This window comes from Arvicanthis niloticus, chromosome 5 (assembly GCF_011762505.2).
Source record: "Arvicanthis niloticus isolate mArvNil1 chromosome 5, mArvNil1.pat.X, whole genome shotgun sequence".
NCBI classification, from domain to species: domain Eukaryota; kingdom Metazoa; phylum Chordata; class Mammalia; order Rodentia; family Muridae; genus Arvicanthis; species Arvicanthis niloticus.
The window spans coordinates 31525005-31552264 of record NC_047662.1 but is presented as its reverse complement, the minus strand read 5'-3'; the positions used below and the strand labels follow the sequence as shown (position 1 = coordinate 31552264).

At 44.4% G+C, this 27260-nt stretch overlaps 1 protein-coding gene and 1 pseudogene across 5 annotated transcripts; one reads left to right on the top strand and one right to left on the bottom strand.

Annotated features, from left to right (window-relative positions):
• Positions 1–48: 48 nt before the first annotated feature.
• Cap1 (cyclase associated actin cytoskeleton regulatory protein 1) lies at positions 49–26036 on the bottom strand. 5 transcript variants are annotated; one of them, XM_034501945.2, is made up of 13 exons: positions 25601–26036; positions 11935–12056; positions 10956–11056; positions 9203–9280; positions 7213–7356; positions 7040–7125; positions 5645–5750; positions 5110–5287; positions 2966–3150; positions 2670–2793; positions 2454–2536; positions 2002–2145; positions 49–1178 (listed from the first exon to the last, which is right to left on the bottom strand). In XM_034501945.2, the coding sequence occupies exons 2-13, from the start codon at positions 12044–12046 to the stop codon at positions 1095–1097; spliced, it is 1425 nt and encodes a 474-aa protein (XP_034357836.1). In that variant the 5' UTR covers positions 12047–12056; positions 25601–26036; the 3' UTR covers positions 49–1094. The 5 variants fall into 5 exon arrangements, with proteins under 5 accessions (XP_034357836.1, XP_034357835.1, XP_034357837.1 ...); XM_034501944.2 differs by having other exon boundaries at positions 11935–12059; positions 25620–26036; XM_034501946.2 differs by having other exon boundaries at positions 25620–26036.
• On the top strand, positions 18910–19615 carry LOC117708658 (ubiquitin-ribosomal protein eS31 fusion protein pseudogene; annotated as a pseudogene).
• Positions 26037–27260: the final 1224 nt, after the last annotated feature.

Sequence of the window (27260 nt, the reverse complement as noted above, 5' to 3'; positions counted from 1 at the left end):
TTCAGTATTTTCACATCTCAGTACAGAAAACATCAGGGGATAACTAAACAAGTTTGGTATTAACTTTATTCTATTTTCTGTATAACTTTAAGTACATAAAGGTTTATTTCCACAGGCCTCAAGTAATGGGCAGAAGTCACAGGACAATCTCTCTTCCTCTTTTCCCACCAAAAAAAAAAAAAAAAAAAAAAAAGGTTGCATATTTCGGTCAGTGTGTCCTAGAGGGAGAACTGGGGTTTGCAGTACTAATGCTGTGCACGGTTCTGATGTAACTGAGACCTAAGCAGCCGCAGTGGAGCCATAGTCCTAGTCAGGTTCCTGCCGAGGCCCTAAGCTGCTGAGTGTGACAAGCAGGAGGATGAGTGGAGTCCATGACAGACATCTGGCAGGGAAGAGGAACGCCAGACTCCTTGGAATGCTGTGTTGTTTTTCTTTTTCCCCTTTTTAAAAAGTCACTCCCCATGGGAATCAAGGCAGTCATCCCAGGGGGGAGGGATTAAGACTTTGTTCCTCAAAAAGGGCACTGCTACTGTACTGCGGCTGCCAGCGAAGGCCTGCTATGTTGTGGTTGACGCTGATCCAGGATGGAATGCAGAATGAAGGATGCTTTAGGAAACAAGTCTGTTTGGAATGCTGGGTGGCAATCCTTAGCTTTTGGTCGAGTACAACCCTGGCCTCACTTGTCAACAATGAAAAACTAGGTTGGTTAGAACCTAATGGAATCCCTGGCTCCTGCTACCCCATGCTCACTGTTAGGAGACTACTATGCATTCTGATGTTTGTTTCCAGGATGTTTTGAACCCTCAAGGGCTGTTTGTTGGTAGAATGACCCCCAAAGCTGAAAGCTTCAGTGCCCTAGTCTGGGCCTGATGCTCCGTAAGCTCAGAGAAGCTGCACCTTCCCGTGAAGATCCACTGACCTGCTGTCCCGCCCGTCTCAGCCTGAGGTATATTCAGTGAAGGCAGGTAGCTGGGCTTCTCAGAGTAGAGAAGCAGTTTAAGAGCAGAAAGGTAGAGGAAATCTAGAAAAAAACCGTCTCCATACAGATGTACTCCATGGTGTGAAGGGAGAGGGCACAGGACCCATGCATTCGCTTATCCAGCGATTTCTGTCACTGTGGTGACCAACTTCTGTCCATTCCACAGGGTCTTGAACTGCTCAGGGACTGGGAACTCGTTCTGCAAACACAAAGTAACAGGTTGATGAGGCTCAGGAGATGACTCAGTGGTTAAGAACACTTGCTTTTAGCTTGTGCTACCCATGTGGTGGCTCAGAACCATTTGCAATTCCAGTCCCACGTGACCCAGTGCCCTCCTCTGACCTTAGGCACCAGGCACACACATGGAGTGAGACAAACTTAACCTCCTCAGCCACACTGCTCTGCATCTGCACTGTTCACTGCTGACTGATCTGTGCTCCGGACAGACTTCTAGACAACAGCCTGATTGGGGGGCCAGCAGGGGGTGGAGGGGCAGCACTCTTACTCTTAGTGAACTAAGAAAGGCAGGAATGACTCTCCCTCTGGAGTGCCCTTCATAGATAGGACTACCTGGCTTCTGTGTGTATTGTTGGGATTTACCTGCAGAATGCCAACTGTCCACCAAATAGTTTCTCAAATTCAATGAGTATCCGGTGCTGTTTCAGTTGTCTGAGACAGAGGAGGAAGATTTTGAGGCCTACCTGGGTTGTGTGGTAAGACCCTGCAGGGAATACGGGTGTATACCAACAGTCCCAGCTTATTTCTTCTGTTTTTAATGTCATAGTCCTCAGGGATATAGCTTAGTGGGAAGAACGCTTGCCTAGCACGCACAAAGCCCTGGCTTCAGTCTCCAACAGCAAAGAAACAGTCTTGTGCTACATGGCTATATCTCAGCATTTAGGAGGCAGAGGCAGGAGGATCACCAATGAGCTCTAGGCCATACAAGAGACACTATGGAATGAAGGATGAAAAAGAAAAGGAAAGGAAGAGAACTTACAAAATCAATTCAAAAAGAAACTTACAAAATCACCGCCTTCTGTAGGAATGAGGATGTTCATCTCAGAAGATTTGGCACTGACTATCTCACAGTCCAGGGAGTTCTTGCTCAGGTAAGCATGGCAGCCATCTGTTTTGTTAATGGAAATGGTTGGCACTTTCCCCATCACCTGCAGGGGAAAAAACCTGAGTTCCAGCACATATGAACAGACTAAGCTGCAGAGTGTTCACTGTTTTAAGTGATTATACTACTTCACAAAAGCCCCCAGTACACACCAGATATTAGAAACTGGGGATGGGATGGGCCAGGTCCTGGGAAAGAGGCCCCTTAAAGAGCCAACTTCTGCCACATCCAAAGTAGCTCAGCTTACAGACTTTGGAGAATCAGATTCCTGCCTAAGGAACATCTGCGAGTCTGATGTGTCTTTCTCAATTAATTCTTCAGGGACCAAAAGGAGAAGCCAAGACATCAAGTTACCTGAACTTTGACATCCCTGCTATTGATTATCTCCACAATGCCCACCACGTCATCAAACACCAGGCCAAGCTTCTTACAGTTATCTAGAAGAAAGGAAGCAGGTCAACAGTGGAACTGGAAAGGGCAGTAACAGAAGAATTTACACACACGTAGACAGTGGCTCTAACCCTCAGGGCTGCAGGTCAGAACCTGCCTAGGGAAGCAAGGGAGACTCACCTACTGTAATGGAGTTAATTTTGCCCTTGATTTGCAATGTCGTGTTGACACACTTGTAGATGTAAGCCACCTGCTTCAGCTCAGTGTCATCAATCACCAGGTTGGAAACATTCTCCTGGTTTTCCTAATGAAGACACATCCCAAGATTCTTACCACAAAGCACACGTCAGCAAAAACAATGCCTCATCCCAAACCTTTGTTCTCCCACCAAAGCCAGAACCCCGCACTCTTCAGCTAAGCTCTGCTTAATGCCTTCTTCCTCTTCCCTTCCCGGAGTCCAGGCTCCTTTCACTCACCACTCTCCATTTCTTGCCTTCCAGTTCCAGCAGAGCTGGCTCCTTCTTTGTGGCTGGTTTGGGGGAGGGGCTAGTTTGGGGTTTAGGTGCAGAGAATGGTTTGGGGCCACTCCGAACTGGACCGCTCTGAGCTTTCAGGGCAGGGTTCTTGTGAGTCTTCATGTCATCAGATACATGTTTCAGGGCTGTAAGAACACACCACAGCTACCTCGTTCCTGCTCTTCATACCAGAGCTTTGGGCTGAGACGATAAACAAGGTCTGCTATTACTAGTCCTTAGCAGAAACTTCAAAGCAAGAACTAAAGCTCTCGAGAGACCATCTTGCAAAACAGCTCTGGAGAACTGCTTTTATGTTTCTCTTGTCCTCTAAGTTATATGGTTTTATTTAAAAAAAAAAAAAATGTGTGTGTTGAAGGTGAGGAAGGAGCAAGGATATATAAATGCACAAAAATAGATCTAGAAAGGTATGGAATATATACACACAGAATGTATGTAATAATAAAAAGGGGAAAGTATGTCATAGTGAAAAAAAAATCAGTTAAAAAAAAAAGCTAACCCTCCTAATCAAGTGTTGGCACTTGGAGTTTCCTACCTTCCTCTTAGCATGTATTAATTACACACACCAATGTGTTCCACTGTGATTTTTCATACACAGATAAAATGTGTTTGTTCATATTCACCCCCATTACCTTCTCCTGCTCCCCATCCACTCCTGCTGGCCCCTTCCTTTCCCCACAAGTCCCCTGCTACTTCATGTCTCTGTGTGAGACACAGTGAGATTCATCAAGCATGCTTACAGGAGCATGGGTAAGGGGTTATTTACTGGATCTCATCTGTCACCTGGTCTCTACTCATACTGTTTTATTTGGTTACAGCCATACTGAGTGTTAGCAAATTTGATCTAGTTAATTTATATTCAATTAAAAAAAAAACTTTTCTCATTTTAACTTTTTTTTTTCTTTTTTGAAGATTACACAGTTAGTAAACAGGCTGGCCCAAAGTATGCTGACTGCATAAAGCAAAAATGAGTGCCACTTTTAGCTCTACTACTGCTTCTGGTTGTAATACATCTGGTTTTGGAGGTAGAAGCTGTTTTCTGAGGGGGGACACTGAGATCCACCTTATTCCATGGGGTTGGAGATCCATAGCTGCTCTAAGAGGTAGTAAATATATCTGCTGCTGCCTTAACCATTACATGGTTCCTTTGTTGGAAAATGTGTATCTCATGGCTGTACAGTATCCTATCAGGAGGATACACCACAGTTAAAAGCCATTTTCCTTAATGCTGGATATTTCCCTAATTACACCACTACTGGCTACTATAAATAAGTGTATAAATGAGTACATTCTTAGTCAATAAGTCAAGTAAGAATTCCACTAGTGAGGGATAGAAGAGTCTACTTTCTCTGTAAAAGTAAGTCTCTACTTGGCAAACTTCCCATGTGACAAGTATACATCCTGAGAAGTTTGCATCCAAGCATAATGACTTCAGAGACCATGTGGATCTGTGACACAGGCTCCAGGAAAACTGCCAGCACTGCGAGCTGGCTAAGAAGGCGCCCTGTACATGCTAGTTAATGACTTCACTGTCATTACCCATGTTCAGTATCTACTTCTTACAATTATGTACTAAGTTTTGAATGTATTGTGGGAGAAAGAGGGTAGGGTAGTCAGAGGACAACTTGCAAGAGCTGGATCTCTCCTTCCACCAAGTGGGTCTCAGGGGTTAAACTCAAATCATCAATCAGGCTCGGTGGTGTGCACCTTTACCCACTGAGCCAGCTGCTCCTTTACAGAACGTTATTATTGTAGATAGGAGGAAGCCATGCTAGTGTGCACGTGGAGGTGAGAGGACAAAGCTGTGCAATCAGGTTTTCTTCATTTTTGTGGCTTCCAGGGCCTGAACTCAGAGACTACCAGGTTTGGCCTACAAACATCTTTTTAGCTAGTGAGCCATCTCACTGGCCTGTCAGTCACCAAACTTAAGTCAAGTTTGATGTCCCTTTGGGTAACTTGAAGGCAAGTCACATCCCCAAATGAATGTTCCCACAGGCAAGCCAGGGTTCTGGTTTAGACTACTGCCTGGTTGATGAAGTCTAATGGAAACCATTTGCTTTAACAACTGTCCATGCCAAAGTACTCACCATGTGTGATGCTTTCCCCCTGATTAATCTGTGCAAACAGTGCTGAGCGTGAAGCAGAGTCGTCAGAGCCAGAACTGGTAGGGACTGGGGGAGGAGGCGGGCCCGGTGGGGGAGGAGGTGGGCCTGATCCCACAGAAGGTCCAGATGGCAATCCACTCAGTTCTTTTGCTACAGGCCCCTGAACAGAAATGCAAAAATATAGTCACACACTCCTTATCCTATATATTTTTCTTTACTTGCTGCGAGCTGTGTATTTATTACAGCGTTTAACTTGTTAATTTACAATAGGGATCTGACTTTGTATTTTTATTTTAATGTGTTTGAGTATTTTGCCTACATGCATGTTTGTGTCCCACATGTGCAGCTGGTAGTTAAGGAGGACAAAGGAGGGTGCTGGAGTTATGGACAACTGTGAGCTGCCCTATGGGCACAAGGAGTCGAACCCGGCCCTTCTAACAGAGCTCTTAACTGCTGGACTATCTCCACAGATGACCTAAGTCTGAGAAGCCAAGGGAGAGAAGGAAGACTCACTAACCGTCTTGCTCCAGGCCAGGCCAGTGGTATGGAACTCCTTGATGTAAGCCTGCAGCTCCGTCCAAATACTCAAGTAAGCTCTGACCCAGTCCACATGTTTCTTATCCCTGCAAAAATTTAAAAAGGATTAGCATATGGTAGTAACCCCAGAACCCTCCTGTCCTTCGGCTCATATCCCCCTGCCATGGCGTTTCTTAGGCTCTGCTCAGTGGCAGCTTCCCTGTCATTTTATGTGTACGGGTGTCTTGCCTACAAGTCTATCTATATGCCACGTGTTTGCCTGATGTCCGAGGAGCCAGAATAGAGTGTTGGATCCCATGACTGGAGTTACAGATGGTTGTGGGTGTTGGGAATCAAAGCAAGGTCCTTGCCAGGAGCAGTCAAGCTCCTAACTGCTTAGCCATCTCTTTAGCCTCTCATCAGTGTTAGTTTTTTTTAAAAAAGGAAGCTGGCCATGGTGGTGCACGCCTTAATTCCAGCACTTGGAAGGTAGAGGAGGTGGATCTCTGAGTTCAAAATCAGCCCAGCCTGGTCTACATAGTGAGTTCCAGGACAGCTAGGGCTATGTAGAGAGACCCTGTGTCAAAACAAACAAACAAACAAAAACCTTACCCTCTTACCCTAATTAGACCAAACTCCAGCAGAGCAGGAACACTGGGGTTACATGCTTATCTTTGACAGCAGTGTTTATCAATGTTTTTGTTAGGACCATTTTTTTTTTTTCCAAAATATACCACAAGCAGAACCTAACAGCAAAGTTGTTTAAAACGTATTTGTGTAGGAAGACACAGTAGAACCAAGATTAGTGAAGCATTGCCATGGGACTGAGGGACTCCATGAGCACAGTGCCTTATGTCAAAATATGCTCCCAACTAAAGGTGTTTCTTTAAGAGGAAGCAATCAGCTGGGCATAGTGGAACATGCCTTTAATCCCAGTACTCAGGAGACAGAAGTAGGTAGATTCAAAGCCAGCCTGGTCTACAGCGAGTTCCAGGACAGCCAGGGATACACACAGAGAAACTCTGTCTCGAAAAAAAAAATAAAACCAAAAAGAAGGAAGGAAGGAAGGAAGGAAGGAAGGAAGGACAAAAAGAAACCCATACACATAATAATATAGTAATTTTTTTTAAAAAGCAACTTAAAGGGCATTAATCCATGTTACCTCCAACATAACCCCTAAACCTAGGAAGGTAAGATTAGGAAAGTAAAGAGCACCTGACATTCAGAGTGGAAAAAATGGAAGCAGAAACACTTTCTGCTTGCAAATGCAGTTTCTATAAGTTGGGATCTACCAAGTTTCCAGGAAACAGCCTTGAAATGAGAAGACAAACACAGAGGTCCCTCCAGGAGGTAAGAGCTACATTTGTCCTGCCCCGTGGGAAAAGACTATACTCACACATCTCTGTACTCCTTGAGGACTCGGTTTGTGTAAAACATGGCCGCATCATTCATCTCTTTCACAAAGGGGCCAGGTTTTGCAGCCTGTGGAAGAAAAAGCAGCCAGTGACAGAGAGCTTCTGCAGCGTACCTCCTTCCCTGCTTACACCCCTCCCCTCCCTTCCCTCTTACCAGAGCCACCCAGCCCAGGGCCTGGATGCTTTCACTGACAGCTGATAGATGATTGAAAAACTTGCTGCCTCGGTTCTTCTCCCGGAAGGTTATAACTTCTTGGATCTGCTCCGAGATAGGTGCCAACAAATCAGAAAGCTTATTCTAGGAGAGATGGGAAATGACTATGGTTAGTATTTCTAAAAAACCTACATATGCAGGTCGACTCTTGACTCCGAAGGCAAGCATTTCCCCCCTACGGTTTATAGAACAATATTCTATGTAGCCTAGAATCCAGAATATTCCTGCCTCAGCTCCCAAGTGTTGAAATTATAACCATGTACCCAAAGACCTGGCAATAGGAGAATTTTTTCTGGCCTATAATGAACAATAAGGTAAACTTTGTATCCATCCCACCTTGTATCATATGGCTAAGATACTTCTCACGTCTGCATGAAGTTTCAAGTCCTCAGGAAAGCCATTGTGCTCAGGACCTATACTCTATATAGGTCGGGCTTAATGAGAACATTACCTGTATAGTCATGTGTTCGTGTAAACTGACAGGCTGCCTAGCCAACACTGGTATGAAGAAAGGGAGTCATTGTGTTCTGACCACATAACTCTTTTCTTTTAGAAAAGCCCCTCCCTCCCGCCATTCAGGCCACTTGTCTCTTTTCTGATCCATTAATAGAAGCTACAGTTTGTTTCTGTTCCTTATGTTCTTTTTCCACTTACCTAAATGCTTCATGAGCTTTTAGCTTTAGCTTCGTGTGGCAGCTTTTTTACCCCAGCTGCCACAAGCTGCTGTATCTTATATCAATATAACCAATCTGGAGACCTTGCCAAACAACACTGCAAACTATCCCCGGACCCAGACATGTCCTTCCACTCTTTTCCCTTGTTTCTCTGTAAGACAGGGTCTCATGCAGTTCAGGCTGCTCTTTGTGTAGCCAATGATGATTTTAACTCCTGATTTCTCCACATCCTAAATGCTAGGATTAAAGATATACTACCAAACCTGGTGCTTGTTTTTCTGTTAATTTTTCAAAGGCCAGAGCTTTGTCCAAGTTCTCCTTTGTCCTCAATGCACCCTGAGCCACACAGCAGCTGCTGAGCAGAGATCTGGTGATTCAAATGCAGTCTGTGATGCTGCCATTCAAAGCTACTTAGTGAAATGGATGAGCCTTGTGTTCCCATTTTTTGATCCTCCCTTCAAAACCAGGTTTCCTAACCATGTCAGTTCTCAGGGCCAGTGTGTACACAGTCTAACAAGAAGTGTGAACACTTCTCTAAAGTACTCATCAGTGAATATTTGTTCCAAAAAATACTTCATTTCCACAACAGGAGGAGGATAAGATCAGCCTGCAGTCTGTAGTTTTGCTAACATTGGTCTAAAACATGGCAATGCCTCAGCTGCTTTATTCATCTGGGAAAGTATGAACTTGGAGAAAAGGCTGAGATAAAACATTCTCATCGCTCAAGACAGATATTTAAATTATCCGCACTGGTTTCACAGACTTAAGCATGACACGAATCAAGAGTTTTATTTACTTCAGTCCTAGAAGGAAGACTTGTTTAGCATCTTCTGGACCAGGAAGGCCTAAGACAAGGTAATAATCTTTCCTTCTGAGAAAGCTCTCACTTCTCTAACTTAACTTTCTATATCACGAAGCAGAAAATGTTGAATAAGAGTCGAGTTAAAGGGAAGATAAAGGATGAAGGAGTCCAAGTCTCCCGGGCTTAGCATCCCCACCACAGCCTTGCCGCCCGTCAAACACCAGAGCTGCCTCCATTTCCTGACAGAAGCAGCAACATCCCAGAGGCAACTAAAGCAGTGGACAAGATGACAGCAAACAAAAAGTCATTGGGGACTGGTAACTACCCAAGGCACAGTCCCATGGGGCACTTGAGGCTGTTTTTATGTCTGTACATCACTGTGTATTATTGTATGTTGTGACAGCCTCTTTTTGCCCTGAACATCAGACCAAACTAAACTATCTAGTAAACTTACACCGGCTGGCTGCTGGCACTGAGAAGCTGTAACCAGGAGAGCTCGCTCCAACTTCAGGCCTGTGTGGACCATCTCCGCCTGCGGGGAAAAACAATCTGCTGTTCATAACACATGACATGTAAGTATAACCTGAAACTTCCACACCCACAGACCCTGGTGGTATCCAAGCCCTCCATGTTGTCTGCCTCATGCATTCCAGAGTTCAAGGACTGATACCAGAATCATGTTTACTATTGTTCCTGTTGGAACTGTCAAGGACTGACAGCCAGAACTGGAAATGAAGATAACCCATCTTAGGTGAAGGCAAGTTAGTGAGCTCATAGGAAGTATTTTGGGATCTATCAGTTTGGGGTTTTGTTTTGGGGGGTTGTTTGTTTGGTTTTTTTGAGGTGCTAGGAACAGAATCCAAGGCTCTAGGAATGGCACAAAAATATTCTACCACTGAGGTAATAATATAACCCAGCCGAAGTAAATTTGCTTAAGTTTCCGTTAATTTTTATCCCTTTGTCTCTGTGCAGATCCTAAGGCAGGCCAGCAGAGGGTGTCGGATCCCCTGAACTGGAGCGTGAATTGCTGTGAAGCACCTGCAGTGGGTGCTGGGAAGAGAACTCAAGCCATCTACAAGAGCATCTCTCCAGCTCCTGATTTTATTTTTTGATGTTTTGAGACAGGGTCTTAGAAGTGTGACATCCTCCTGCCATAGTGTCCCAAGACTAGGATGACAAGCAGGAGCAACCACATTGCAGCTGGATTTGTACTTTCAGAGATAAAAGTGACATATGTTTTAAAAAAAATTTTTCCAAGGGGCTGGAGACAGCTCAGCAGTTAAGAGCACCAGCTGTTCTTTCAAGGGACCCAGAGTTGGTTCCCAGCAGCCATCAAGGCTCACACCATCTGTAACTCTACTTCTAGGGGAGTCAATGTCCTCTTTTGACCTCTCTGGGCACCATGCACACAACTGGTATTTGAACATACCTGCAAGGAAAACACCCGGATACATAAATTTTTTTTAAAGGTTGCTTAAATTCTTTTTCAAATGTTATACAACTGTCTGAAGTAAAAAATACAGCACCATTCCCCCACCAATGGAAAGTCCCAGCACTGCTCCACAGAGCTCACACCTCTCATACACTGCCAACAGCTACTGTACACGGGACTTGGGGTCAATTAGAAAGATCCTAATATGATTACTGTTTATACATGATCATTCAGTGCACCAGCAAAAAGGTACCAGGCCCCAGAGGAGATGCAGAGTGTCTGTGAGTGTGGGATGTAGGTGGTGGTGAGTGTAGGAAGCAGAGCATGAAGGGAAGTGGGAGGACAGGCATCTGTCACTGCCTACTTCATTCTCACAGGGGCTAAGTGTGAAAGCATCCATATTAGCATAGCTAATAAGTACCATGCACGGTTTTATAGATGCTAAGTCATGAGAGCGATTCTTGTGAATAAGCCACCCTCCGCTTGGTTACCTAACATTAGGGTAAGACTGCTAGGACCTTCTCCACCACAAAGATGAACACAGCTGTATTTTATGACCAAAGCAGCTTTGTCATAAAAGAAACACACAGAACATGTAGTAAAACAGGAGGCCTAGACAAATGAAGCCCATTTCTGTTCCTAGATCAATGAAGGTAGAAGAAAACGAGTCAGGTAGCTCCCAAGGGGCCCCTACACTGAGGGTGAAGGAAAGGTGAAGAAAAGCTTCCAGTCCTTAGATAGGAGGAAAAAGAAAAGAAAGGACCCGCATCCTTACGTGTTTCTGCACATCTCCCCCAATCTCCTTACTCATCTTCAAGTATTCTGCCACGGGATTGGCAAGCAGCGAGTCAAATGCTTGCACATATGGAACTGCTCCTGGGGAAGGCAAACACACACAATAGGAAGTATCAGTCATGCACCAGAAGGATTAAAAAAAATGGACATGATATGTACTGGTACTTATGAGGTCATCAGAGGACAAATTCAGGTATCGGTCCTTCTGTCTTCTACTTTGATACAGTATCCCTTCTTGTTCACTGCTGCACACACCTGGCTAACTAGCCCATGAGCTTCCAGGAGTCTCCTGTCCTTGCCTCCCATCTCAACATGGGAGCACTGGGATTATAAACACATGCTACTGTGTTCAGCATAAAGAGGGTTCTGTGGATCTGAACTCAGGTCCTCAAGCTTGTATAGCAAGCACTTAACCCAATGAGCCATGTGCCCAGACAGAAGATGTTTCTTGAAAGTGAAGATCCAACGAGACACAGTGCACAGAAAACTAGAGCAGGAGTCAGGCAGCAGAGCTCTGTCTATTAATCCCATCACTAACTGAATCTATGACATCCTTACTCTCTGGGCTTAATGTTCTTCATCTATAAATTGAAAATAAACATGAAGATCCCCCAAGATCCCTTTCATCTCTAACCGTCTATGTTTGGCTAATGTATAGGCAAAATGGCTAACTGGCCAAATCACTTAGAAAGAAGAAACTAGTATCACTTGTCATTTGACAGAATGACTAGTGTCAGTCTGCTAAAGAAAGAACAGGAAACATCACACAAGCAGGAAGTTCTTGTGTTAAAATTACTTAACCACAGGGAGGTCTGTACCAAGTCACTTCCTTCCTTATCTGTTCGTAGAAGATGAACTACCTACATTAAGTCTGGGAAGTAAGCTCCAAAGAAGGAAGTTCACCAGGACAGAAAAACTAGGCCAAGATCACACAGAGCACCCCACTGAGGCTGGCTTACCTTTTGAAGGACTGTCTCCATAGCCACAGTGCATGTCAGAAGTATGTGACACTGCCTCCAGGCGGCCCACTGCCCTCTCCAATCTTTCTACAAGATTTTGCATGTCAGCCATAATGTTCCACCTGCTGAAACAGATCAAATGTCTTACGTTATTTTAATAGTATACCTACATGAGGTGAGGAGGATGGCAAATTCTGTGGAACAGGATAATTTAGTAATAAAATACAGGGGGAAAGTCATCTAGGGTATTTGCAAAACCATGCAGACTTCAGTAAGTAAGAAAACTACTCCGGAAAAAGTGTTCGATACTGCAAATCTTATTCAAATACGTGAGTATATACTAACAAATATGTGTACAAGTTTAGGATTTACAAAGTAGGCCATACATATTTTCTCATGTTAAGCCTCCCTACAACTATTTTGGATAATTACTATACTCCTTTTTGGGGATGGGAAGTTTAGCCCAGGTCTTCATCAATGTTAGGTAAGCACTCTACCACTGAGTCACACCAATTACCAATTACACACTCAACCAATTACCATATGCTTAAAGATAAAAATTTAATTTTTAGTAATGTTTAATGACTTGTCTCTAGTCACACACTAGTCCCCACAGAAGCCAACATTCAAACCTCCTAGCTATATGTTCAATGTGGCTTCCACCCCACCCCCAACTTCTTGTCTGCAGTGGAACATCACATACCAGGATAAATAACACCCTCACTAACTTCCAAAGGTGGGGAAAGGGCACTTAACTTATACACTAATAGCCACCAAACAAACAGGGAAAGCTCAAGGTGACAGAAGCTGCAGATAGAATGGCATGGAGTTTCAGAGACAGGCTGAATGCATCAGCTGAGAGATCGATCAGATAAGGGTATCAGGAAGCTGCCATCTGAGCCAAGCTCAAAAGAAAATGGGTGGGGTCTGGATATGCAGCCAAGGAGACCACAGACCTGAAAGCCTGCTGTACACTTTTCAGAGCACCGACCTGAAGCAGCGCATTCACTGTTTAAGATGCTGGAGAGTAAGCTCCAAGAGCGGGGAATAGGCTGCTTGTCTAAGCTGACCCTGCTCTACTTGTCCTCCAGACCACGCACTGCCAGGCTGGCTAGGCTGAAGATGTGCAGGATTGATTTGTGAACCTATACACATTATGAAACCATAGAAGAACAAGGGTTCTGACAGTTGCTTGGACTACACACCCAAGTGTGAAACATTACCTATCTGCACAGTACAAGGTAACTGTGATTGTAGAATTTCAGTTAAAGCCTTAACTTACAGTCTGATTCATCAAAACACTAGGTAATTCAAGTAACTGAAGATGACTGGACTGAGCGACTCCTACGACAGTTAGAATCTCCTGAAATGACAGATAACATACCAGAGTGTCTCACTCTCCCACATCAGCCTCCCTGCGCAGCAGATAAGCAGCTCTATGACCAGACACTACAATCTCTGTTCATTCTTCTCTATGTGCAGGTCCTATCTCTCTGAATCCAGTCACTTGTCACCGAAGGTTATTTAAGAGTACCAGTGGGGGGAAAATAATAATAATATCGTGAGAAACCAACTTTTCTGTGTCCTGAGCTGAAGCAGCAGCAGGAAGCTCTAGGTCTATTCCTACTCACAAGGGAACAGACCTGAGGCAGCAAGACCATCAAGCAATATCCATATTGCCTCGTTGATCCGTTCTGGGTACTGGCCGGGGCAGACTCACATGTAATCCACACCATAAATCTAGGGAAACAAACCAACTCCCAAAGCTACCATTCATGCAAAGCATTCAGTTCGGCTATCCAACATGCTCTGTCACACATAAAGGCAGGCAGCAAGGCCAGTGCTAACACAGAAAATACAATATAAACTGTGTAGGATGGTACATGCTACCACAGCTGTGAAAACTAAAGTCATTTTATCTTAAGATTTATTTTTATTTTACATGAATGGATTTTTGCTTACAAGTATGTCTGTCCATTTTATATATATGGATGGCCCACAGAAGTCAGAAGAGGGGGTCAGATTTCCTGGAACTGGAGCTACAGACATCTGTGAGCTGCCGTATGGGTGGATAAATTGAACCCAGGTCTTCAGGTAGTAGTCAATGCTCTTAACTACTGAGACATCTCTCCAACCCTGACAACTAATTTTAAAAGTTTAATAATAATAGTTTTAGGGACTGAAAAGATGGATCAATAATAAAAATGTTTGTACTCCTCTCAGAGGACCTGAGTTCGTTCCTAGCACCCACTTCAGAGAACTCACAACCACCTATAATTCCAACTCCAGGGGACTAATGACTTCTGGCCTCTGGAGACACTCATATACACATGCAGATACTCATACAAATGCAGATACCCCTACAAATACAAACAACTTAAAAAAATAAATAAATCTTCCTCTAACTCCCAAGTTGCTACTAAAGATGGTGCTGACTCCAAATCCTCCTGTGTCTACCTCCCACGTGCTAAAAATACAGGCATGAGCCACCTTGCCTGGATGTAAAACTACCATTTATAGCTAATCTCCTCCTACCACTAACCAAATAGAGAGCAGCAACCAGGGTTTGGGGCTGTTGTTCTTTTGTTTTGTGGGACTAGAAGGAGATTTGATAGGTTATGGGAAAGAATGTCCAAAAGCAAAGACAGCAAATGGCACGCCTCTTTCCTCCAAGTATGAGCCACCACTTCCAGCAAGACACACCTCTCCTTACCCTACACACTCTCGCAGGGTGATTATGTCCTCTCTGCCTAGCCCTCAATTGCCGTTACTATAGAAACACATCCAACCCGCTTGCAAGCACCTATCCATTAAAGGCCTCAGAGCAGCATATTCAAGTCAAGCCATTCTTCTGGGATTCAGAATCTTAGATCCAGTTTCCATTTAGACATCTAAACCTGGTAGTCCCAAAGACACCTCAAACTGAAATACAATTCCTCATCTTCCCCAGCACTGCTCTTCCAAGCCCTCTCCACACTGTCTCAGTGGTCCAGCACTGCTCTCCCGAGCCCTCTCCACACTGTCTCAGTGGTCCAGCATTGCTGGCAGTCACATGATTGCCCAAGCTAACAACCTGGAAACTCAGCCATAAAATAGTAAACAAGAGTGGTCTTTCTGTTGTTTTGTTTTGAGGCAGGGCCTCACACAGGACAGGATGGCCTCAAAACTCCTGATTCTCCTGTCTACACCTACACCTCCCAAATGCTGCATCAAACACTGTTCAACAAACACATCTACAGGCTTTATTTTTGCATACTTCAAGAATAGGTATTCCCTTGCCTTCATCCTGACAAAAAAAAAAAACCCACAGGGGGAAAAAAATTCACTTAAGACTTTGTCTTAGTTACAGCCGTAACTTCCTAGCTAGTCTCCCCTAAATTCAGCAACACACCCTTTCTTCAGCTATGTCAAATGCAAATATAATTAGGATATATATGTATTTTTAAATCTGTGTGGGTGGATGTGAATATTGGGGGGAGGGGGGGCGCCAAGAACAACTTTTCAGGTGTTGACTCTCTCCTCTTGGGGCAGGGTCTCTCGGTGTTTCTTGAGGTTGCACTGTGTATGTGATCTCTGGTTGATTCTCTTATCTCTGCCTCCCAGCTTACTAGAAGAATGCTTGGATTACAGGTGTGTGCCCCAGCATCCATCTGGGGTTTTTTTTTTCCAACGTGGGTTCCACAATCAAACTCAAGTCAATAGGTTTTGTACAGCATGAACTTTCCCTTACTGCACTATTGCCCTGGCCCATAACATTACCACGTTCTTATTGAATGCTGTTCGGTATTCCCCACAGCATTCAGGGTAAAGTCCAAATAAGCCTTTCCATCATCTGGCCCTGCGTTATCGCCAAGCCTCACCTGGTCTGACCTCTCACCCCACCTATCTTAACCACGCTTTAGCAACCAACTTACTTGCATTTCCATAAAAAGCCATGTCTTCTCTCACTGATTAAGCAATCCGCCCTGCATGGCTGCACTGTGCACCATCTCAGGAACTCTCATTGTCCTCCAAGTCTCAGGTAAGACATCATCTACCTCCATCTACGGACTTCCATGGTACCACACCATGTCACCTATCTCTACCACCACTCTGGGGCTTAAGATCACTTAAGAACCAACAAGCAGAGGTGGGTGAGAGAGCTCATCATATAAGGATACCTGCCACCAAGCCTAAGGCCTTAAGTTAGATTCTGGGAACCCTCGTAACGGGGAAAAAACTCCTACAAGTTGTCCTCTCACCTCCATGCGTCTGCACAGATGTACAGGGACACGGACAGACAGATAAACAGATAGATGAACACACAATATATCGATAGATTGGTTGGTAGGTAGGTAGGTAAGTGAATAGATAGATGGATAGATGGAAAAGAAAGAAGCAACAGGCAATTTGCTGCCCTGAGGCAGGGATCATGGCTTATCTTTGTAAATCCAGTATCGGGAAATTAATGGAGGCTAAAAATACAGTAAGTTACAGTGGATCTTTGGACAATGAGTGAACAAATGTGAGTGGGCCCTACCAACTGACATGAAATGGACCTAGCCTCTTTCCCTTCTGTCAACTCCGTAGGAATGTGTTTCTTCCTCCTCCTTAAAATTCTTCGCTTGTTTTTATGAACTCTTACAAATAATGTTCACCTAAAAATAAATGCTACTTTCTCAGGCACAAATCACATTACTGTATAGATATCTTGAAACTAAGTAACACAGGGAAATAGTTTTGCTTATTAGAATATGTCATGGGTACATGCCAACAAGCCTGACAACCTGAGTTCAATACCCAGGACCCACAGGCAGGAAGAGATCCAATTCCAGCAAGCCATCCTCATCTTACACACGCTAAAAGTAAAGTTTTCTTAAAAAAAAAAAAAAAAGAAAAGAAAAAACACCTTAGCTGGGCAGTGGTAGTGCACGTCTTTGATCTCAGCACTCAGGAGGCAGAGGCAGGCCGATCTCTGTGAGTTCAAGGCCAGCCTAGTCTACAGAGTTCCAGAAGAGAAAAGGCTACACAAAGAAACTCTGTCTCAAAATAATAATAATAATAATTAATAATGTGTGTGTGTAGGGGGGTGTATGTAGGGGAATAAACTGAGCCATTTCTCCAAGCCCACACGTACACACTCACACACACACACACACACTTAACTGGGGGGGCAAGGAGGAATGACAGGATCTATGTGAGTTTGAAGCAGCCTGGTCTATATAGTGAGTTCCAGGCCAGCAAGGGCTATAGAGAAAGACCTTTTCTCAAAAATAATAAAATTAAAAATAAATCCTTTTAAAAACTTAAAGAAATTTTTTAAAAAATAGAATGCATGCAGTATGGAAATAAGGCTGGCTAAGCAAGCTGGGTCAGATATCCTAGAAAAAACAGCTAGTATCTGGCTTGATATAATTATGAAAATGATAAAGGGAATTCAGATGAAAGAAAGCAAAGCATTTACAAGCACTATCTGGTAAGCAGAATAGGACGTGAACAGAAGGGGAAATATCAGGGTCTGTAAGGCTGTTCACCTATCAAGCTGCTCCAAAATGCTCAGGAAAAGATGAAGGCTACTACAAAAGACTTTGGGGGAGGGGGAAACAGGGACTTACTAAGTGCATTGGCTGGCACAGAATTCACCGTGTAGACCTACTGGCCTCAAATTTATGGAGATCTGCTTGCTTCTGCCTGAAGTACTGGGATTAAAGACGTGCTACTGTGCCCAACTCATCAAAATGGTATTTCAAACAAAAAGCAAAAAAAAAAAAAAAAAAAAAAAAAACCCTGCAATAATTGGTGCCTGAAAATCATCAATTAGCCTACAATCAATCCCCTTTTAGGCAACTGAGGAACTGGCACCTGAAATAAGTGCTGGGATGTATTTTTTTAAGGATGAAATAGTTTTCCTGCCCAAAAGGTAAGAGGCAAAGCTGCCTTCCATAAAATCAGTTTCTCGGGATTAAAAGTAACTGTAGAATCACCTTATAAAACTTCATTTGATGCCAAAATAGTCCCTTCAACATTCTTAGCAATTAGTTGGGCATCCTGTGATCAAGCACCTTGAGGGATAGAGAACCTTAGGCTTCTGGGACAGCCCATTCTACTCAGACAGCTCAAAGTATTCCTTATATGGAGGCAAATTTGCCTCCCTGCAACTTCCACCCACTGCTCTCAGCTCTGCCCTTGGAGGGCACACATGAGTGTGAACCAGACAGAGAACAAAGGTTACTGTGGTCCTGACTGAAAGCACTACAGGGAGAGAAGGACAAGTCTAGAGTTACAAGTATGGGAGCCTTACGAGAATGGTGGCATTAAGTAGCAGGTTCTAGTTACAGCAAAAAGATGATGTCTGCTTTAAATGTACAGAGTCTGAAGAGAAGATGAAAATTCTAAATAAAAATGTCCAGTAAGTATTTAGAGAGAGAGCCTGGGAAAGGATCAAGACTGGAGATAATGTTTACAAGTCACTGGCAAGAAAAGCTTCATGACATCACCATGCAGAGTAGAAGGAAACTATGAGCTTGATTCTCCAGCAATTTCTTTTACAATCTGAAACCAGAAAAACCAGAAATGGCTCAAGACCCCTTGCCAAAACTGCTTCATTTTCATCATTCTGTATTTTGTGGTACTAGGTAGGGACAGAACCAGAGCCTGGCCTCGTTCCCACTACAGACACTGTGCCATTGAGCTATGTCAGCAACTAGCAACCTCTCAATCTCTTCATTCCAACAACTTCCTACTATTCATTAACTCATGCAGAAGGCCATGGGCTGGCTTAGTACAGCAGCTCTGGTCACAACTCAAGAGGCCATAAGCCAGTAGTGAGAAATGGTTTCTACTTTGTCCCATGGAAGTTCTAAGTCATCAATTCATATAAAACGGAAATTAAAACAACTGTCCAAGTCAGCCTATATTCTTAATGAACCAACTGATCTTAAAATTCTTCTTTTGCCTCCTTTCCGATCCGCCATCGTTGGTGAAGCCACAGCCACAATGCAGATTTCTGTGAAGACCCTTACAGGGAAGACCATCACGCCCGAGGGGGAACCCTAGGACACTATAGGATAAGGAAGGAACTCCTCCTGATCAGCAGGGACTGATCTTTGCTGGTAAGCAGCGGGAAGATGGCCATACTTTGTCTGACTACAACATTCAGAAGGAGTCTACCCTTCATCTTGTGTTGAGACTTCATGGTGGTAAGAATAGGAAGAAGTCTTACACCACTCCCAAGAAGAATCAGCATAAGAGGAAGAAGGTTTAAGTTGGCTGTGCTGAAATACTATAAGGTGGATGAAAATGGTAGAATCAGCCAACTTCGAAAGCGTGTCCTTCTGATGAATGTGGTGCTGGAGTTTTCATGGGTAGCCACTTTGACAGGCATTACTGTGGCAAGTGTTGTCTGACTGCTTCAACAAACCAGAAGACAAGGAGTTGTGTATGAATTAATAAGAAGGAACTGAAAAAAAAAATTCTTCTCTTGTCTGGGCAGTAGTGGCGTACGCCTTTAATCCCAGCACTCGGGAGGCAGAGGCAGGTAGGTCTCTGAGTTCAGAGACCAGCCTGGCCTACAGAATGAAATCCAGGACAGCCAGGACCACACAAAGAAACCCTGTCCCAAAAACAAAAACTAAACAGACCTACAGAGAGAGAGAGAGAGAGAGAGAGAGAGAGAGAGAGAGAGAGAGAGAGAGAGAGAGAGGGGGGAGGGGAGAAAAAATGCTTTCTTGGGCTTGTCTTTATAAGCCTGTTGAGATTTTATCTATCAGTGTCAACCAGTCAGACCCCCTGGTACTCTGGGGGACTGGACCACCAACCAAAGAGCACACATGGAAGGACCCATGGCTCTAGCCACGTATATGGCAGAGGATGTCCTTATTGGACATCAGTAGGAAGAGCAACCCTTGGTCCTGTGGGGATTCGATGCCCCCAGTGTAGGGGAATGCCAGGGTGGGAAGGTGGGAGTAGGTGGGTGGGTGGAGTAGCACCCTCATAGAGGCAAGGGAAGGGGGGATGGGATGGGGGTTCTGGAGGGGAGAACTGGAGGGGATAACATTTGAAATGTAAATACAGAAAATATCCAATAAAAGAAAAAAAAGGAAGTAAACTATCATAACATACTGAAAGTGGTAACATGAACATACTCACTGCAGTAGACATTTTTTTTTCCCCTGAGACAGGGTTTCTCTGTGTAGTCCTGGCCATCCTGGAACTCACTCTATAGACCAGGCTGGCCTTGAACTCAGAAATCCGCCTGCCTCTGCCTCTCAAGTGCAGTAGACATCTCTAACCACCCATCTATAGTGGAATTTTGGGGAACAACTAAATGGACTGGGGGAGGGGGGACCCAGAAGATTTACAATAGCTAGCACATTACATAGTTTTCAGCTAAGACCCCATTTTTTTTTTTTTTTAATTTGACACGGAAGTATAGTGTTTTAGAATGAAAGAAAAGGAAAAACATCTTTAATCCAGCACCCAATGATGAACAGTGTTGTGGACGTGTAAGCCAAATAAACCCTTTCATCTCCAACTTGCTTTTTGGTCACTGTTGTAACAGAAATTCTAAGACAGCTGGCTTAACCCAGAAACCAAAGAATCAACTCTGTAAAGATGTCATCTAAATCTAAGCCAAATCAGGAGCCACTGTTCTCTAAGATTTTGGTTTCACTGATGAAACCAGTGACATTTAGTGCCCAAGTCACTGCCACCTGAGGATTAGATTAAAAGAGAGAAGAAAGGCTTATCTTCTAGGAGGGAAGGAATCCAAGTCAGTATCAGGGCTTGGCTCCTATTCCCTTCTGCCACCGTCCTCTCTCTGAGGCTCCAGGAGTGTGAGGCGAAACGAGTATATCACCTGGGCTGAAGTCAGACTTGGGAACTAGCTGTTTCAATGGTTTGGGGCTAACGGCTCACTCTGTGTGGCTATGAATCCCCTTTCCTTTAGACTGAAGAGTATTATGAGCATTCAGCAGGCCCTGGTTACTCCCCTGTGTCTATGCTGTGTAACAAACAACTGCACTGCTGATTTCTGCCTGGATGGGTGCTTTAATAGAACAGCCTTTCCAACTCACAAACAAAGATGATATCCATCCTTAGCCATGATTCAGCTACAACTATAGATATGAAAAGATCTGCGATTCTAAGTCTATAATTAATTTAAATATAGAAGCTGTAATGGCCTCTGGAGGAAGAAAAGAGCTAAAAACACTCTCCCCCCCACCACCCCCCCAAAAAAAACCCTCAAACAAAAATAGCTAGGCTGCTTATTCCTTCCATTAAACATTTCAACTATTTTCCAGCCAAATGGAAAAGTTTGGCACATGTCTGGTAATAGAAGGCAAACAAAGCTGCACTGTAGCAGAGGAATATTTTTAGAGCTTTGACTTTTATAATTGGGTTTACATAACGATATATCAAGAAGAAAGTTTTATGGTGACTGCTAAAGTTATATTAATTTAAAGGAAGAAACTACAAGACTATCAACTCTGTAATCCCTAGCCACTAAACCTAAGCAAGCTAACTACTAGCAATATGAACATGCCCAAAGCAGGAGTCTACATATCCATAATATCAGAGAGGCAAACCTGCCAACTGCCAGGTAACTAACTAACACAAACTTGGCTGCCAGTTCCTGCCAATCGCTGGCCTTTCTCTATTAAAAGAGAAGTCGAGGGGCTGGAGAGATGGCTCAGCGGTTAAGAGCACTGACTGCTCTTCCAGAGGTCCCAAGTTCAATTCCCAGCAACCACATGGTGGCTCACAACCGTCTGTAATGGGATCTGATTCCCTCTTCTGGTGTGTCTGAAGAAAGCAATGGTGTACTCATATACATAAAATAAATAAATAAATCTTTAAAGAGAGAGGGGGGAGGGAGGGGGAGGAGATTGGAGAGATGGCTCAGTGGTTATGAGCAGCTGCTGCTCTCAGAAAAGACCCTGAGGTTCCCAGGCCCACACCAGGCAGTTACAACCATTTGTAACTCCAGTTCCTTCTTCTGGCCTCCACGATAACCATGAATATGGTGTACATACATGCACTTGGGATGCACACATACATAAAATAAAAAAAAATAAATGTTACAAAAAAATATAACTGAAACAGTGGTCTTAAGAGGGTGGCAAGGACTTCCTCGAATGCACAGTAACTTCCCAGTGTCTCAATGAAAACAAACGATTTATTCGTTAGAGTATGATGCTTATAATGCGCCGTCCACTGTGCTAAGTGCAGCTGCAGAGCCTCCTCAGAGATGTTAGCTGAGGAAATCAGACCCTTTAGAAACATAGCTGTTTTCTATTACACTTAGTTATTGTGTATGGATGCCTACATGCTACAGGACGTGGGTAGAGGTCACAGGACAACTTGTAGGAGTCAGTTTTCTCCTTACACCATGTGAGTCCCAGGGATAGAATTCAAGGGCTATGCTTAGCCACAGAGGCCTTTATATTGTAAGCCATCTCCCCAGCCCACCCACAAAGTTTTCTTAAGCAGTTCTCCACCAGGAGAAATTCTTTCCTCCAGGAAACATTTAGCAATGTCTCAGGACATTTTGGCTATCATGACTAAGGAAGTGCTACCAGCATCCAATGGATAGAGGCCAGGGATGCTGCCAAGCATCTTACAGGACAGCCCCGAATGTCAACTGTGCCAAAGCAAAAAAAAAAAAAAAAAAAAAAAACAACCTGGTCTAATATAAGAAGCATAAGGGGAGAACAAATGACTCACATAAAATGCTAATCTAAATTAGAAAGTCAAGTCTGAAAATTAATTTAGGCAAGTGTCTGAGTGGGGCTGTGCTGCGGCTCACTGGCAGGCAAACAAGCACAAGGTCCTAGCTGAACAGAGAACACTTCCAAAATTAAACATAATACAATACAACACAATGCAACACAGCACAACATGTAAAAGTCTAATTGTGGAGGGCTGGTAAGTTGGAAAATAAATTTAGACTTGGTTCTTTGGGATTATGAAGTCTGTGAGAATAATGGACAAAGGGGTGAGACAACTATTTGTTTTCAAGAACTTTAAAAGATTCACTACGGTACACAAGCTGGAGTGTTGGGTACAGAAGACAGGTCAATGGGAGATAAACTGATGATGATATTTAAAGCAATAATCAAAACCACTGGTCTACTGCAGTGTCTGGTCCCCAGGCTTCAAATCTCAGCATTAAATTTCAAGCCAAAGGGTTTTACTTCCAATAACGCTTTGTATTTGCTATTTTAAGCAAAATGAACCTTGTACTTATAGTTTCACAGACAACCAAAATGAAGTCATTCTTTTAAACTAGTCAGCCTCTGGTTTAAAAAAAAAAAAATTCATGCACTACCATGAACATGGTTGAAAAAAATCCCCCTCAGGATGGAAACACTGCACCTCAAAGCCAGCTGCACTGGGAGAAGTCTCCAGTACCCACCACTTGGTCTGCAGAGTTAAGGTATACATAAGTACTTTCATTGCTATCAATTTTATTAAACTTCTTGAATCATTAAGTATGTTCCGTTGACCTACAGAGTATTTCTGCAAAGTAGGAAGTGTCTACATAAAGTTCTGCATGCTGGGCTACAGCAACTCAACTCGATTGGAAAACCGACAGCTACAAAATAAAATCCAAGCGCATTCAGATTAAAACATCCAAAGCCCCTAACAACCTACCAGACACCCCACCCAATCCCAGTTCCTACCAAACTCTAGGCCTGAGCAGTAAAGACCAAACCCTCTTCTGCCACACCTTTGCAATTTGCCCTGGCTAGACCACCACATTACACATCTGTGCCTAGGGGGACTAATACCCAGAAGGCTCCAGATTTTGTTTTTCTTTGCCGCTTCACAATTTTACTCCTCTTTCCAATGAACCTTTTATATTCCTTATCTGAATGGTGCCATCAGTATCTTAGGCTAGAACAGCAGCAGTTTCTAGACTACAACTATTTCTTCACTCCTATAAATAACAAGCTTCCAGTTCCTTAGATTCCAGCCTTGAGATCTGCCCCAGGCTTCAGCTTGTGATTCTCCTGCCTCAAACTCCAGGTGCTGACATGACAGACACACACTACACACACACACTACTATGGCCAAGACTCCAGTTTACTACTGCTCAAACACAACCCCTCTCAGTCATTTCCACTTCCCCTCTCCAGCTCAAGCTATGACACAGCAACAGCTTTTAAATATTGGTCTACTCCAGTGTCTGGTCCCTTCCCATTCTGCCAAGTGGGAAAACCCTTCAAAGTATTCCCATATCCTCCAGGCTACAATCCAAATTCTTTAGCATGCTTCCAAGGGCCTCCCAATTTGACTCCACAACCTCTCATTTTCTCCACTTCTCCAAGTAATACTAGAACCACAATAAGGCTGACTAGTCACTGTCTTTTCACATGCCTAGGTTTCTATGCCTTTCCATCTATAGTACTCCGCCTAGAAATCCTTTTCCTAGGCTCATTATATACCTAAGGAAATCTTTAAACGCTCAAGTCCCTCATTTCTGCCTAGTAGTGTGGCTCAGATGGTTCTCCTGTTCTCAGTAGCTCTGTGCTCACACAGTGCACACACTCAGCCACCCTTGACTTGTTGACCCCTCCCATACTGTACACCCCACAAGAGGAACAAGCATACTCCTAGCCACAAGGGCTAAGTGCCTAAGCTAATATGTTTTCACACATACTGAGGTCCAATAAATGCTTGGCAAATGATGAATGTGCTGCCCTAACCCTGGATTTTCACTTCAAGGGAAAGCAGTACAAAGAGTTATAGCTGACAGTTCTGATACTAACCTCTATCTAATATATTCTCATCCCCCTCTTAATCTTTCAAAACGTTTCTGACTCCCTTGCTGCATCCTTCCCTGGCACCCTCACCACATCTATAACTATTTCTTAACTGTCTTTCACTGTTAACTCGACAGGGGCAAAGACTAGACTTTTCAAAGCTGTATTCGATGAAATCTTCCATATTGCCAACGCGGAATAAACACAGCAATCCTACGGCTACGGGCACTTGGCAACTGTGCCAGACCCAACCTGAATCATCTGACTTCAGATCCAGAAGTGGACAGCACCTCCCATAAAGTTAGCTTGCATTCCGAGTTAACAGTGGCAGTCTAAGAGTAAAGGGAGCTCACTGAACGTAAACGCAGAGCTTACTAGCCTACGTTAAATTTAACATTCATTCCAAATTTTTAACTTTTTTTTTTTTTAGTTCTACATACCAGATAGCCTTTAACCTGCAGCTGCCCAGATCGAAAGTTAGAGAGGCTCCAAGGAAATGACTGTGGGAAGGATCTGGAACTGGAAACCCCTCTCTAAAACCAGATTCTTTTCTTCTCCGAGATCAAGTTACCCATCCAAGCAATGGGAATAAGACCCGAACAGAAGGAAATTCTAAGGTCTCACAGGTTCCATTCAGTTAGTTAGGATGCCTTTCGGAATCAGGCCTCCCGGAGGCTGATAGGCAGAGCTGCGAAATCAAGGAGAAAGAGGCTTCCCCAGGACCTCCCGGCTCAATCTGGTACCCCAGCCCCACCTCAAGAGACCGCACCCAGGAGCCCGGGATGGCCAAAGGGCCCCAACCCCGGTCCTTTTCAGCAGGACTCCTCAAACGCGCGCAGGCTAACAAGGCCGTTACTAACGGCCAGGACCCGGTGGGCCCCAAAGACCACCCCAATCCTTAACCAACCACCAACCCTCACCTTAAGAGTTCCGCCTCACCTCCGGACTGCGATCAGCCGCTCTCCACTTCCGGCAAGAACCGCCCAGCGGTCTTCGCGCGACCCACTTCCGGGCCCTCACTGGGCGCGGCACCCCCACCGGAAATGAACCACCGGCTGTAACGCTAGCCCGGGAGAGAGGAAGAAGTTTTGGCCGCTCGGCTCGTGACTCCGCCCTCAGTCCCCGCCACCGGAGAGAGAATCTGGCCTAGGAGCGCTGGGAAAAGGGCTCCGCCCCCATGGAAGGGGGAGGGGGGAAAGACTCGGAGAAGGGGCGTGCCCACGGGTGGCCGCGCCTCGATGCTCAGACCAATAAGGAGCTGGAGTTTCTATCCAAGCCCCACCTCCGCAAAGGAGGGCAGATGAGTGGCTGCTTCTCCTGTCAATTTGTGCTCAGTGACTGAGGCGGATCCTTTTTTTTTTTTTTTTTTTTTTTTTTTTTTTTTTTTTTTTTTTCCCTCAGTCCGGAAGAGGTTCAGGGAACAACTGTGGGGCTAGAAGGCTCTGAGACTCAGTATCTGATGGGGGGCGGGGGGAGGACTGGGGCCAAATTTCGCCCCTCGCTGGGCGTGCAAGCCTTGGTTTCCCTGTTTGTGGTACAGAAAAGCAATGGACTCGGTCGCGGAGACTAATAGAGTAGGCTCAGCTTTGAGCGTCTGGGCATGCTCGCCTTTGCTCGATTCCGTGGCTAGGGCTGGGAAGGTGGAGAAAATCTTCTACTACTCGTGCCCCACTTCCTGTTTGCTCTATGCGTTTTGTGACCATAGATGGTCAGGTCCGTGGCCGCGCCAAAGCTTCCGCCTCAGGCTTCGGAGTTCTTCCTCCCATCCAGCAGGGTGTGGTCCCTGAGAATGAAATGAGCAAAATTAAAGGAGATCTCGTCCCATTCCTCAAAAATCTTGCTAATGAGGCTTTCTCGCCCCAGGCTAGGAACACAGCCCAGCTGGCTGCTAGGGAGCCCATGTGCGATTCAGAACTGTAACTGCAGCCTGCAGGGCAGTCTTAGCCTCCCGGCTTCTTAGACCGGGGATCACGTCTTTGTTTCCTCCGGACTTAACACTTTCCAACCGGTCATTATCCTCCCACAAAGATTTATTTCTAGAAAAAAATTGACTGTTGCTGTGCTATGGTTCCTACCCCGTCGACTGAATGATTGACAGCTCCGTGTTCAAGTTGAATGCAGGTGTTATATGCCAGAGTCAATCATTCAACAAATACAGTTCGTGTAATAATAGCTACCATTTACTGCGCGCTGACTACACGCCAGGATTGTGCTGAGCACTCAAACCATTTTCATTTAATCCTAACAGCAACTCTCTGCGGTAGGTATCATTACATCCTCCGGGCTTCAAATGAGGAAGCTGAATAACTTGCCAAGGTCACAAAGTAGATATTGAAACTTTAAACAGAACAACATTTGACGGTCTTAGAACCAGTGAATTTAATTATCCCCAGTGATAGATCGATCTGGAAACATTTGAGGCATTGGATGCCTCTAGTTGTAGACGTAAGTTGGTTCCGTTCCTGACTCCGAGCCCTTTACTAGAGGCCTGACTTTAGTCAAGTCGCTTTGGACAATTTACTGGCCTCTCCCAATTTATGACTCCCAGTTTGTTTAAAACAGAAATGACAATATGCCAAA